Here is a 14,979-nt window from a genome sequence, read left to right on the forward strand (position 1 = left end):
CAAAGTTAACATTTCTGACCAGCTGCATTCTGTTTCAAGGAAGCTTTGAAGTAGTATTTTAGGGTACACAAGGCTGAGATCAGAGGTGAAGTGTGTGGTGTGTAATTTGAAATTCATAGGCAGGATCTTCCCACCCCTTTTTGAATAAAACCGAAGTGAATGGATCCTAGGTTTATGGGGATTGCCTCAGGGGGACACTCCCCCACTTTGATATCAGAGATGGGATTGTTCCTGGCAGACCCGCTGCTCTGAATGTGTGAGACAGGCAAGCACTCTGGTCTGGAGCTGCGCTTTCCTCCTGCTGCTGCCCTTCTACAGAGTGCAGGAATCCTTGAAAGATGAATTAGGCCTTCTATTTCCAAAGAGACAAGTGTAGGCATCGCTCACATGACTGAGGCAGGGATCACTTGAGGTGAGCCCTGGCACAACTGCTGCTGGGCCTGGCTGGGAGAAAGGCTGGGATCAGACAGCCCAGTGCTGTACTTCGCTCTGCTTCAGCCCGTCTGCAGTGCAAAGGGCAGCCCCATGCACGTCCTTGTGCACAGGGGAGATAAAATGGAGGTCATATCTTCCAAGGGGAGCTACAAGGATGAATGCACAAAGTATTCGGTGTCTTGCTCAGAAGACTCTGCAAAGCATTATTCAAAGTGGAGACATCAGCTGCAAAATTCAAGTCAATCTGAAATCACACTCAAAATATATAGATAACTTTTAAGGTGTGGGTGGGGAATATTCAAAGAAGCAAAAGAGTTTCTGACATAAATCCACCTGGAAATCAGGAAAAATAAAAGACTTGTTGCTAATTTTCAAACTAATTTTCACTGGGAAGCAAAGCCACTGCAGATGGCTGTAGGACCATGATTCTTGACGAGGAAACAGAAATGGAAAGTAAGAACAAGAACAGTTCTTGCAGGTCTCCCCCTCCTCTTTCCTGGGCTTGCACCGAGCCTCTACTGATTTGCAAAGGGACAAAAATTACAGTTTATCCAGTCTTGTGGCAGTTTCTTGTTGAAATCAAAATGCAGGCACTGCTGGGTGATATGAACCCTTGGAAAAAGAAAGGCTTGTGTAATTAAGCAGACTGTCCTTCCAAAGCACAAGAGCTGCAATTAAAGGCCAGAAGACTTCTACTGCACACTTGCTACTGCTTAAACTCAGCTCCACTCACCACTTGAGCACTAAACTTGTTCACTGAACAAAAAGATTTTTCCGTATAAAGGTATGACTGGCTCAGAGTAGCTGTGTAAAAACTGTTCTTTGTTACTGAGCTCACTTAGAGTTGGGGCATATCCAAAGCACTGGTCCAACAGTTCCAGTGGCAGTGCAAGTCGCTCCTTACTGATGCTCTGAGCTTGTAGCTTGACACATCCAACTCAACCCGGAAAGACAAAGCAGGCTTTCTAGAAGGGAAGGTGTGCTTAATTAAGGCATCAATTCAGGCCATGCAAGAATGTTCTTGATGTTACAACCAAGCCCCATTTTGACAATTTAATCTCACCTTTTTACGTAAGCACAGGAGATAGGGTTAGATTGCAGTATTTGTGTATCAAGGTGAGGGCTTCTGGTTGAGCCAGGAGTTGGACATCATTTGTGGTCTGAACCTGGGTTCATGTGAGCAAGGGGCTCTTCATTGCCAGTCTCCCCACAGAATCAATGGCTCTTAAAAATGGGATCATCCATATCTTAGACTCTAGCCATAGCTCTAATCGTCTCTCGTCTCAAACTGTTATTTCAGGGAGTGGATGGAGCAGAAAACTCATGACAAATAATAATGAAACAGTTATTAGAGGAAGGATTCAGGTCATTACACTGGCACCTGTACAGGGAAGAAACAGAAAAGAGTACACTTGGCACAAAAGGATCAGAGTGTTTCCAAGCCACTTCTTGTAACAAAGACTGCACAACCAAAGTACTTTGATTGGGCATTTTGGGCTTACTTGGGTAAATCTTCCACTAGCTTTGAAGAGATCTGTGAATAAGTAGGGAGCGAGAAAGGCGATGACACTGTAGCTGTCCTGTGACCCTGAGACAGCATGCTTTTATTACTTTCTAATAAAGCCCTGACTGTACAAATCCCACGTGTGGCCATGGTCTAAAGCAAAATGTAAAACTTCAGTTCCCTGAAATGCTTAGACCTGATAGCATGGCTTGTACCAGGCAATACCACCATAACGTGCTCAGGAGCTCTTGATTACTTCCTGCACACTTACAAAATTCCAGTTTGGATGTCAGAGATAACATGAGTCTCCAAATAACCAGCTGTTTTCTGTGTGATTTTCCAAAAGTCAGCATGGGATTAGCCCATAAACTCAGAGACAGAAACTCAAGGATTGATTTCTTAATCAGAAAGCAGTTACATATATTTTAGCATACTTTGAGATTAAGCACATTAATTTCCAATGAATAATCCTCTCTCAGCACATCCCAGAGCTGCACTCCTGCCCTGCCAAGCTATGAGAAGAACCTTTGCAGAGAGAGGTTTTACAGGCTCTGTCAAAATCAATATCAGGAACTATTCCTCTGGGAAATTAGCAATGTCACAGGCAAAGCGTTTGCCAAGGCTTTGAGCATGTTCCAATTAATTTAGTATTCCACATTTGCCGTAGACCTGAGGTATGAAAGAAAGTTGAAAGTAAACAGCTAAACGTGACACACAGTAATCCTGCGAAGGGAGTGATTGCTGGAACATGTGCTTTAAAAGCTGAAACATTTATTCATGCCTCGAACCAATGTAAATTTGAAACACAGTTGAGGTGCAATGGTTTACCTACGGATGATTTACAAGCTAACAAACGGAAAGAAACTTCTGCCTACAGTTGCCAAATTCAGGTCTGTGTTATTTCTTGGTCATACTGAGCTAACATGTTTGTCCAAAGAATTTAGTTATGTTAGGTTTGTTTTCTGAAATGCTCTTTCGTTTCCAGCTCCCAGGCAGTGTCCCTATGGCAGGGAGGGCTGCCACACCAATGTAGATAAGGAACTGCTTGCCACCAGATCTAAATATTGTCTTGCTGATTTGCTCTCAAAAAGTAGCCAGATGTAATAGCTTTAAACTCCAGAAGTTGAAGGAGGACCTGGACAACTTGGGGTGCAACTGCTGAAATAAGGATGACTGATAACACTGAAATTAAGAGGTATTTAGTCAGATATATCATTGGCTGCAATCGCTTTAGGTAGAGGCAAAGAAAGCTAAAGGCATGTGGGATGCCTTTTCTGCAGAAAAGCTTAAAATAGAAAAGGAAATCAATACTCATTTACAGTATCTGGCAGTCACTGAACCAAAACATACATGTACACCTACAGCAAAGCAGAAATAACAACATTTATTTAAACCACAAGCTGTTATTCTGCTGTGGGAACGCTCTGTTTTCTGTGGATGGCTTCACCAGAAACAGAAAAGTACCACGTATTTGGGACCATTTCTTGAAAGCCTCAACAATACCAAGACCAAACACTGTTAACACTAGAATTATTAACCCAACACTGCTAGTCTGGCTCCATCTCCTCTGGATTGCTGGCAAAGGAAGAGCCAGAGGTGATGGGGGAGAGAGCAACAGGGAAGGTGCTCTGTCTTCTCTCCTAAGCTTCCCTTCTGCCAAATTCCAAGCCACCATTTGTGGGATCACAAGGCGTGCATCTGCTGCAGCCTGCAGCAGGACCAGGCAGAGCTTTATCAGGTGCATCACCACAGGCGTGAGAGACACAGGGTCTCAGATGAGGGTCAAGCTTTTGCATGTGGGGTCATGGCAAGGGAGGGAGACCTCAGCTCTGTTCAGGTGGGTTCTCCAACTGCCCATGTAGCTGGGGAGGGCAGGAAAATAAGGGGCATATCTGAAAACCTTTGGGATTTAACAAAACTCAAACAAGACTTGATGTTATGTTTAGGTGTGCTGAGTGATGGGATCACCTCTCCTAAAGCATCAGGAAAATGCACAGACCAAGAAGCAAAGCTTTGGAGGTCAGAACCCTTACATGGTGCTTACAAAAGAGAAATGGATACTAATGCCTAGGAGTGATGCAATGTTTCTACAGGCTGAGGAAAACTAGGGGCTTTAGGGGAAGGAGTAGTGTTTAGCAAATTAACATTCTCCAAACACAGAAAGTGAAAATGAATATAAACAAAGTGAATCTGCTGACTGTTTTTTTTTTCCATCCCTCAGCTCAGAGAAATGTGACCAGTAAATAAACAGCATAAATAATAACAACAGCTGGCTTTTGTACAATACTCCTCATTCATAAAACCCAGAATTCTTTACAAAGGGTGCAGCTATGCCTGTTGTAGAGCCACGTAACGCAGTGTTGAACGGGACCCTCCAGAGGTCCTCTCGCCTGCAACCCTGCCCCAAGCAAGGGCCGACCCTGCCTACCAAGTGCCACGTAAACCGAGCACAAGAGGTGAAAAGCCTTGCTCACAGCAACACAGCATGCCAGAGCAGGGATGGGCACACTGTGTGTCAAAACCTGACCCTACAGCAGTCAGTGAGAACTCAGCAGCAGAGCCAAGGTGTTCCCATGCTTTCCCTGAGCTCCAGTCCTGTGCTACATGCCCAACAACATGGTGAACCTGGAAGGAGATCAACAATTTTAAAAAAGCTTTCTGTCCTGATGAACCTGTGGGCAGCTAATCATGTCAGAAAGATGATGTGTGCATTTTCAGGTCAACCTGGTTTTAGATGCTTGGTGCTCCTCGCTAAAACCATTTGGAGAGGGACAGATGATGACTGAAGGTTGACCCTTGACTATCCTTTTAATAAAATGAGATTATGAATGCTGCTCGTGCTGCTCAGAACACAGTTTTTATTACTCCAAGTATTGTAGACTAGCTCTCACACAAAACTAAAAAAAAAAAAAAAAGAAAAGAAAAAGAAGAAAAAGCTTAACCATTAAGTCAGCTAGATGTTATCTCCAACACAATTTAATTACTTACTGCTTCCTCATCACTCCTCACTCGTTTAGCCCAGCAAATTAAGCTACTGCAGATTTCTGGATTTTGACAAGTGAATTTGAAACCTCGCTGAGATTGTTTTGAATAAGAAAAGTAAAAAATATGTTGAAGAATAATAAAAATAAACCCGTCTTTCTGGCTGGTGAACTAGCTAACCTGCTGTCACTTAGAGAAAATTTAACCAACTTTCTGCTCTATAAAGGGCCAAAGGTTTAATTTTTTTTTTTTCCCTCACTCTGCAGTCTTCAAGCTTGAACAAGGAAGAGACAAAAAATACAGAGCAAACTCTTTTTAGCATAGGACACATACGTGGCTGAAAAAGCTCAGTAATCTTTTTTGTTTATTAACTCTATAGTAGTTTGTGCATTTTCTCCTTGCCTATCTATACACAGTATTGCAGCAAATGATCACTACCTTATTACCAGTGAATGGCTGGCTCTAGACCAGTTGTCAATATTTTGTTCCTTTTTTTTTTTTTTTTTTTTCCCCTCACTTGTCTTTTTTTTTTAGTGGATTGCTGCTGAGGCAATTTAGTCGTAGCTGAAAAGCCGAGAACAACTAATGCATCACTTAGTAGACTTTTTAAATCTCTCTTCAAACATCAATCACTCTTCAACCACCAAACCTCAATGAATAATCTACTCTCTCTAGCACCAATCTGTCACCTTGCTTACATCATTAACCTGTATGACTATACCCAATTTTAGATGAGGAAACAAAAGCACAGAGAAATTAAGAGTCCAATTATTTAAATTTATGGTCATTGTGCCATTGGCAATTGAGAGTCTTGACTGTGTTTTTTGCCTGTTCTCTGCTCCTCGTTGACTTCTGTATTCTGTTTTCTGATACTAAATTTTCTAGGTCCAGCCATCGGCCTTTGCCATCACTTTCAGATTCAGAGGATTCAGAGTCTCGCTCCCATCATCAAGTGAGGGTATGCCACACAGAAATGAAGACAGATCCTGACTGGAGAGCAAGTGCCTATTACGAAGAAGGGGAGTCTCTGTCATTCCAGTGTAAGTATTCTTGAAGTATGGTTTTACTCGAGGTATTGATATCATCAGAAAAGTTACCCTGGTGCTGGTAAATTCCTCCCTGTAGGTTAATAAACCATATTGATAGAGTGTCACAGCAGTGGTGCTGGCAGAGTAGGGGCAGGGATGTATGGGTATAGTCAAGGGTGTAAGTCTGAGTTGTGATGAGGCAAGGGATCAGCCTAAACATAATTTAAGGAATCTATGAGTAGGATGGAACAGTATTTCTTTGGATACTTTAGGGTAAGGAGAATCAGCCATTTGCTGTCAGAGTTTTGTCACATCTTTTGGATAAGCGACAATGGAAGGTTGTTAAACACTAATGGCTCCATTCAAGTGAAAGCACATTAGGACAATGGGATGCCTGGACCTAGGAAGGCAACTCAGCCAAATGTGTCTGCAGGGACAGCTCTTAGAACAATGCAATTTCCCTAGAAGAACAAAAAGATCAGATGCTGGCTCTGAAAAGCACAAAGGCACTGCAGCTTGAGGGGAACTTCCAAGGAGACACAGGCCAAATCCTCTGCAACTGGCATCTAGAAAAATACCCTCTTCTAGCCAATACATCTCTACCAGCCAACTCTTGTAGATGTGTTTGTGATGATCTAGAAAAGCTCTTTTGTGTTCCCAAGGGATGTTCAAGAGTACTGAAGAAATTGAGGCAAGGAACTGTGTGCAACTGCTTGTATTACTTCATCTAAAACTATATATTTCATGGGCTCTTGCATCTGGAAGCCTGATAGAGTTGATGAGTTTGTCAAGTTCAACTTTGGCACCACCCTTAAAACTTAACTGGCTTAAAGTGCTCCCAGTTTGATGCCATGAAGGAAATTTATGCAACAAAGGCTAAGCGGAGAGTCAGTGCAGGGCCTGGCCTGCTTGGGCTAGAGACCTGGAGGGTCTCTGGCTTTGTACTATGGCTTTGTACTGGCTTTGTACTATGACCTCTATTGGGTCATAGTACAAAGCCAGTACTGATCACCACACTCGTAATCCAATTTAAATGAATTTAATTACTTGCACCAGAGGAGCAACATTTGCTCAGCCTTCAGTGTCTGGCAGAATAATGAGCAGAAACTTAGGTTCTCAGCACAATCTCAAGATCATTTTTGTTCTTTTCCTCTACCTCTACATCTGACATTGACTGTGTTGGATAGCACAGTTTCCAAGGCTTCATCAGGTTAGTGGCAGAGAGAACCAAAATTGTCATGTCAGGACCAGGATGACATTTTAATGAAATTTTAGAGATTCACCACAAGGAACTCCTAAAGTCACCTTTTTCCCACACACCAGCATGCGTGTAGTTGCACTGTCCTGCAGGAAGTTGCACATTTGTGCTTAGAAACTGATCCTAACAGTGCAATGACTAAAAGTGGCAGTTTAATAACCACTGTTATTCTCTTTGCTATTTGCCTTTTTCCTTGGATTCCGTGGAAAAAAAAAACAAAAGCAGATTTGCTTCTGTCAGATATTCCTGTAGGGACTGAAAAAAAACTATTCTATTAAGAAAAGCTGCTGGAAGCACCCACAGCAAGAACCAGAGCTGCTCTCCTACCTGTCAAAGCGTCCCTCTTAGGCGAAGCTGGTTTATTAATTTGCCCACCCCCTGGAAATGGACAAGAAATCATGAAAGCTTGCCCCCATTCACACTGAATAAGACAGTCATATAGAGCAAAAAGAACATAAGAATTTAAGGAACACATACAGCTGATGAATTGGAAAAGGGAGGCTTTAGAAACTCAGGCGATAGCAATATAGCACAAAAAGCCTGGAATGTTGGTTCGACAATGATAATCGTTAAGCAAAAAGCTCTTATTTCCCCTGAGCACTGTGTATGATGTGATCAGACACACAGAGAGCTCGATTCATCCTACGATAGACGATGCTGACATCAGTCACTTTGCACCACACAAATTTGGCCCTTATGCATTAGTTTGAAGTTGACCTCATTAGCACAAACAAAAGTGTTCTTCCAGAGTGGCACTGAATTAGAAATTCCCGCAAGTATTTCAAGAGACTAGCACAGTATAATTAGAGACGTTACAATTAGTGACTCCGTTTCCTTTCCTTTGACTTCACTCCAGTTTATTTATTTCTTTAGTCATTTTGGAAGGGTCTGAAAGTCAAATTCAGCCTTGTCATCTGCTCACGCTGGGAGCAGTGCTGTTCTTCTGGAAATGCCATGGAAATGCTGATAACGAGGTGCCAAAATCAGCAAGCAATATTCACAATTTAAGGGCCAGTTCAGATATAAAGGCAGTTTGTATTTCTGCACCACAGGCACTTCTGCAAAGTCCTTCGGGAAGAGAGAAATATATTTTCTCCTTATTGGCTTGCTCTTTTATTGCTAGCAAGTCGAAAGAATGACAGGCATTTCTGAGAAGAAAAAAAAAAAAAGCAGATAGAAAAGAGGGTGGTTTTTGTTTGTTTCATTTTGTGTTTTTAATCACACTTTGCATGTTTAGAACTGAGAGAACTCCAACAAATACAGTGTTTACTCCGACAATTGCACTCTATCCACCTAAACCATGGTCACAATGTCTAAGGTTGAGCCACACCATTTCACTGTACATTAACAATCAGCCAGGAAAACATATGTGGCCCGCACATGTGTCTCAGCTTCAGGCAGCCTCCTCGGGCAGTGTACTTCAATTGCCAGCAATCATCTAAGTGCACTCGGAGACCCCTACGTGAGGAGGCACACAAGCATCGTGCTAACTAGCCAGATAATGATTTCTGTTTGACTGATGAGGAAGCTCAGATACGAGGATGTCTGGATATTGAGGATATCTTCTAACTGCGAGCACCTCAAGCATTGAGCATCCAACCTAGAGCAACTGGTTTATGCTTATTTATAGGGCGAGCGCTGAGAATCACTGTCTCTGCTTGAAGTCAACGGTGGCTGCAGGCTATCAGCACCTTTCAAAAACTAAGCTGGGTCAACAAATCTCACAGGGTTTATTTGAGGTCACACAGAGGGGCTGAAAGTGCCCCAGCACAAACTGTTTATACTTATCTAGGCAGCGATTCAGCTGAAGCATCCAGACAAGGCTACGACGATACAGAGCAGAGAGGAAAAGAAGGTCATCTCCAAGCCCTTCTGGGGCCTCAAAGGAAATATCTTGACTTCTCCTGACTTTCCTTCCCCTTCCTCATCCCACCTCTATTCTTAGCAGCTTTGTCTGAGAGCTGGGAACAGAGCGCGGTTCTTAATTCCTCACCTCCTCTTACCTCATGTTTTGACTCAGATGGCTCAGGGTGGTGGCAGGGGTTTTAACCTTGCATGGAGCTGTTGTTTTTGTTTACACAAAAACGTGTTTCCATTAAGTAGGATTTCCTCAGCTACCGGGACACGCCACAGGCATGAGATCAGCCTGTTTTGGTACCACCGATTTAGTTCCTCCAAACAGCATTACACGGTCCTGAAAACTTTCTGCCTCCCCAGACCCTAAGCTCTGCCTCACCAGTGAGCACCAGTTACCTTCTGTCATGCTCCACAAACCTTGCTCTTGGCACAACTGAAGAAAACTACACCAGAACATAACCACATATTCCTCCCGGCCGCATTCAGCATGACCACTTAATTACATTTTCGGCTGAAACTGGCCCAACAAGAAGGGTAGCTTGCAGGGCTGCTGGCCAGGGAAGCTGCACCTGCATTGCCGCCAGCAAGCAGTACAAGACACCCTGTCCGTGGCTCTCCTCTTGGGAGTGACTTCCCACCCCAAAAAGAAGCAAAAACACTGTCACTCCCCTTCCTTAGTCCCATTAATATCTACTCTATCTACCCCATCTAATCACTGTGACATCTGAGTGCCTTTGTGTGTCAGCTTCCTGCGAAGTAATCACCTAAATCCCCCTCTGAAACAAAGCAGACCCTGCTGAGGAACTCACAATAGGTGCCTTTCACACACACCACAACCTTGGCCTCGGTGGCACTTACAACAAAGCATCCATATGTGCACCAGCACGGGCTGATCAGTCGGATCAACACCACGCAGGATCAGAGCCTGGATATTTGTGCCCGTGAAGCAAAAGAGCCTTACAAAATTTCCCATCTTCCTGACAAACCTTTTTTTTTTTTTTTTTTTTCCTTTAATGCTACAGCACATTAGTCCGGCACAGCCTTTATCCACCTTTGTGTGCCCGTTTGAGGAGATAAAAGAGAAGCGCCAGCTCTGAAGGGCAATGTCTGCTGGCTGGCCCCACTCTCAGAGAGCATCTAGCCATTGTTTGCTCTTCAACCCCAGGCTAGTGCTACTTTTTAATTTTTCCTTTGGCAGATATCCCGTTTTTTTTCTCCCCGGGGGGTGGATCAAGGATGGTAAGTTCTGTTCTAATTGAAGCCAAGTCAATGATAACCTTTGGGCATCTGCAGAGAAAAGGTATTTCTGCAGCCCTGGCTGGGACTAGATGCATAATGGATCAATGCAAGATCCCACCGTTTGACTGCTATAGCATCATTCATTAGTGTTAAGATTTCAACCCGAATCAACAATTGAGTTAGAAGATTGAAAGAATTACCTTCAGTATTTGAAATAGAATAATTGTAACAGGCCAGTAAAAGTCCCCTGAGGTGTCTCTCTCTCCCTCTACATATATATAGATCATTTTTGCTGAACATTTAAAATTAGATGAAAGTTGCCAAGCTTCTACATATGAAGCAGAAAAAAGCTGAGCTGCTTCTCAAAAGTGAGAGGGAAAAAATGTATTTTTGGTTTGCCTATCAAAGCACTTCGGGAGCATTCTTGACTGTAGAATCCAGGCACTAACTTGCTGCTCAGTCACTTCCAATCTCTCTCGTACATAACAATGCCAAAAGAGCTAATAATAAACAGCACGCCTCCTCCTTAAACACAAACACACAAACACACACAGACACACACACATACATGCACTTAGGAACCACTTGTAAATGAGCAACACTGATCCCATCTACTTTTGTTGTTACAAAACTAGGGCAGGCTCTCTCAATTAACTGCTTGGTGCACAGAGCCGTAAAAAAAATAACTACCCAGAGGACTTAGACCAAGTTTTAACTCTCAGTTCTTTATCAGCCTTTCATTTCTTGATCAAAGACCCCTCCACTCACTACTAATTTGCTAAGAAATTAAACATGAAAAGAGAAAGTAATTCCACTACTGGGTGAAGAACATTGTGGGCAGTTAATGATTAATTAGCATTACAATATGAGACAGCCTGATTTCACAGTAGAAGCTTGTTTTGATAGCTTTTTTTTTTTTTTTTTTTCCCTCTCTAGTAGAGGAAATCTTCAGGCTGGTGCAAAGGATATGTAAAACACCAGTGCCAAAAACTTTCCTCTCTGTTTCTGAAAGGCAGTGATTAGAGGTTACTATAAAATGCATCGTGGACCTGGTGATCTTAAGCCAAGTCCCATAGTCCCATGTCCTAGAGCCCAAGAAGTGCAACAGAGCTACAGGGGGGTGGCTGCACAGTGCTGCTCCCTGGGGACAAGGTGGCAGCGTACACTGCTTAGGTGCTCGCCACCACCCGTCTGTAAGCCACTCGTGTTGCCCCTTTGGTTGGCGGGCACAAGTTGTCTGACTTACTGGGTGGTCAAGGAAAAGGTGGGACTCCTTTTGAGCTTGAACCACTTTTCCTGCAACTGTTTATTAGTTGTTTAAACTTAAATTTAAAAAGATCAACATAGCTTTTCCTGTTGGCCTGAACTAAAAGAAAACAATAAAACAACATCCAGACTTTTATAAAGTAGCTACCTGTACAACTAGTGGTAGTAAAACACACATCAAGCCAGAATCTTACAGCAGATACTGACAGAAAGAGGAACAATCATAAATAACTATGGGAAAAACACAGATAGCTTTCTATAGCAGATCACAATCAGCACATAATAAGCACAGAAAGACATTACAGTAAGGGGATTATGTAAATTATGAAAAAAGACATTATTTACATTTCTCTATCTCATTCCTTGTCTATGTTTATTACTGAGTTTAGTTTTGAAATCACAGACAGTTTCCAGTGAGAGGTCCTTAAATCATTCATTAACCATAAATTAAAAAAAAAAAAAAAGCAGTCAAGAAGCAGTGTAGTCAAACCAAATCCTGCCTGTTGCTCTGAGATTTGTGCTATTACTGTTCAAACTGAAGTCAGATGCTGCTGTTTTATTTGTTGACAGTAAGAAAATTAACAAGAGTAGACATCAGTAAGCCATCATCTCATCCCTCCCTGATTGCCTGTGCTATTAGTTTGGAGACACTTGTTCATTGCTGGTAGGCACCAGCCACCTGCGTGTGCCACCCGGTAGCATACTGAAACTGCCAACCAAGCCAGCTGTGCTCAAGTAACTCTGGTTCACATCTGTAAGGCAAACTTGAGGGAGTAAAGGTTTGGGGAATACAATCATCACAGTAGGAGCTCTCTCAGATGAGAGGCATCTCTTCTCAGCAGCTCTGTGAAGCTCTACGCACACAGCCCTGGCATGCCAGCCAAGCTAAAAATAATAATCACATGAAGAGAGTCTTATTTACTGATAGTCAAAAAGGGCATTTGCTTGGAAGTGCTCACCTGGCAGCTGTTGCTGGCTTCCAGTACCTGCAGAAGAGATGCTGCCCGTCAGCGTTGATGATGTGGGGCAGGTCTTTGTATGGGATGTTTTGAGGACTCCGCTTTGGCGAACTTTCCTCTGGCATTCTGGAGGAATGACCTGCAAGGTGTTAGAAGAAACAAGAGAGACTTTAAGACAGGGTGAAGGCAAGACAGAGGCTGATGGGCTTGATAGCCACGGACATTCAGGAAAGTAAGGCAAGCACCACTGATGGAAGTCTCCCTCCAAAGCCCCATCCGAACAGTCCCCCAAATTTTTCCTGCTTTAAACTGAAACAGAGCATTTTTGTTCAGAAAAGGCTCTCATTTGGGGGGGAGGACACTGAAGGGGGGGGGAAAGAAGGAAGATCAATCCACCATTACTACTTCAGTACAGCTTTCCCTCTCCCACTTCTCCCATCTGTGTTTATTTGTGAAACGGATCTTAAAAAGAATATTTTAGCTGCAATCAAGTGCAGATTGTACGGCAACCGCCACAGCTATGAAAAGACAGCTGCATAAAAGATTTATCTCTGTCTCAACATCTCCGAAGAAGAGCGGAGGGCTCGCAGCAGCAGAGGGCTCTGCTTCATCATGAAGATCTTCTCCGACATCTCCAACAGCAAGGTGGTGGCGGTGGGGAGCGCAACATTTCCCAGCAGAAATGGAAACGAACCTGTTTTCATCCTGTGCAAGGCTTGGCATTCTAGTGGGAAGCCGGCATGGCGAGGCAAACAGCTGAGGCTTTTCGCATCTCGCTGCGGAGCCGCTCTCACAGCCCCCCGAGCACGCAGCCCCCCCGGGGGGCTCCGGTGCCGGGCGGGCTGCTCGGGGCTCGCCGCCGCTCCTCTCGCCGCTTTGCTCTCTCTCTTTGAGAAAAGTCGCTTGGGTAATTTCACCACTTCTTGTTCATTTCATCACTATTTTTTTTTTTTTTTTTTCCTCTCCCTCTTCCCCCCCCCCCCTCCCCTCCCTTCCCCTCCCCTTCAAACAAATCGCGTGTGCGGGCTGAAGTGGCGGCTGAAGTGGGAGGGGAAGGGTGGGGAGAGGGAGGGCTGGCGGGTGGGAAAAGCTGCAGCCCGCTTTCCAGAAGCTGCTGCACACATCAAAGGCACCTTGAACGCACGCAGCTGGGGCAGCGCGCAAAGTTCCTGCGGCCGCAGGTTGTTTGCAACTTTCCTGCCTGCTGCCGCCGGCGGGGTCGCGGCCCCGGCGGCTGGGGGAGCCGAGGGATGGAGGGACGGGGGTTGGAGGGGGGGGGAATCCTTTTATCCCGGCGAGCCCCGCCGCCAAGCAGCCTCGGGTGCAGCCCAACTTGCCCAGAGGGAGGGAGGAGGAGGAGGAGGAGGAAGGGGAGAGGAGGAGGAGAAGAAAGAGGAGGAGGAAGAAAGGGGAGGAGGAGAAAAGGAGGAGGAGGAGGAAGGATTCAAGCACCCACTCCAGCTCAGGTCTTTCTCTTCTCGGCTCGCTGCCCTAGTACCCCTCCAGGAGCGGAGCAGCGCGATGGGCACCGGTGGCTGTACCCCGCTTTCCCCCCCTTTTTCCATCCCCTCGGTCCCCCCCCCGGTTCCCCGGGGGCTGTGCAGCTCGGGGGGCTCCTCACCGGCTCGGCCTCACCCGCCGGGGCTCCACCTGCCCCTGCCCCTCCCGGGCATCCCCGGCACGGATCTCCCTTTGTGGTCCCCAAGCCAAATTTTGGGGTCAGATGGGACACGCAGGGAAGCTCGGGTCTTCCAGGCTCGGAGGAGCACCCCAGCACCTTGGTTTGCACCCTTGGTGCATAAAAGCGATTTAACAATCCAACATTTAACCAGATGTAGTGCGGGTAATTACCAGAGCTCATACTCAATACATATGTTACAGCTGTATAATTGGAGATATATTTTATGGCACATGACATTTGCTTATGAAAATTGTCGCAGCAAGCTTCCCCACGGTTGAAATAGCTTCCCAGCCCAAAGGCATCCAGATACTGAGTTTTGTCATTTAATACTGGTAAGTGCTTAGCATTTATTGAGTGCTTTCAATTTGTTTGTATTAAGAGCACAGATTCAGGCCTTTTATGTTTCATCACGCTAATAATATAAACTTTAATTTTTAGATGCCTACATATAATTACAGGTCTCAGGGCTTTTTAAGAAGAGGCAGCTCTTTGCAATATTTCTTAAAGCTAGGCAATGTGCTCAGTAAGTCCAAACCTCTGAACAAAGGCTGAAGGAAGGAAAAAAATACATGCGAACAATAATAACAATAAATGCAAAACCTCTGAGATGACCATACAAAAAAATAAAAAGGAAATCAAAAGCAGATTTTTTCCTCTTTCAGTGTCATTTATATTAAATGCCCTAGAGGGGGCTTTAGTTATAAACTACAAAAGAAAAATTACATATTCCTGTAAGTGCCATTGTTTAACAAAAAACGTTTATGGCTGCT

At 44.3% G+C, this 14,979-nt stretch overlaps 2 protein-coding genes across 2 annotated transcripts in view; one reads left to right on the forward strand and one right to left on the reverse strand.

The window, feature by feature from the left end:
- Positions 1–13,432, reverse strand: part of MGLL (monoglyceride lipase) — a 63,884-nt gene extending 50,452 nt beyond the window's left edge. Inside the window, exons 1-2 of the mRNA XM_082767857.1 lie at positions 13,223–13,432; positions 12,529–12,667 (exon numbers count right to left, since the gene is read on the reverse strand). Of these exons, the coding sequence (XP_082623983.1) occupies positions 12,529–12,667; positions 13,223–13,232 (149 nt within the window). The 5' untranslated portion in view covers positions 13,233–13,432. The remainder of the gene's footprint in view (positions 1–12,528; positions 12,668–13,222) is intronic.
- Positions 13,433–13,615: 183 nt separating this feature from the next.
- The window catches only part of KBTBD12 (kelch repeat and BTB domain containing 12), a 49,285-nt gene continuing 47,921 nt past the window's right edge, over positions 13,616–14,979 (forward strand). The window contains exon 1 of the mRNA XM_082767854.1: positions 13,616–13,709. The gene's annotated coding sequence lies outside the window, so the exon portion shown is untranslated. The remainder of the gene's footprint in view (positions 13,710–14,979) is intronic.

Source organism: Aythya marila (assembly GCF_965140915.1).
Source record: "Aythya marila genome assembly, chromosome: 10".
In the NCBI taxonomy this organism is placed as follows: Eukaryota; Metazoa; Chordata; class Aves; order Anseriformes; family Anatidae; genus Aythya; species Aythya marila.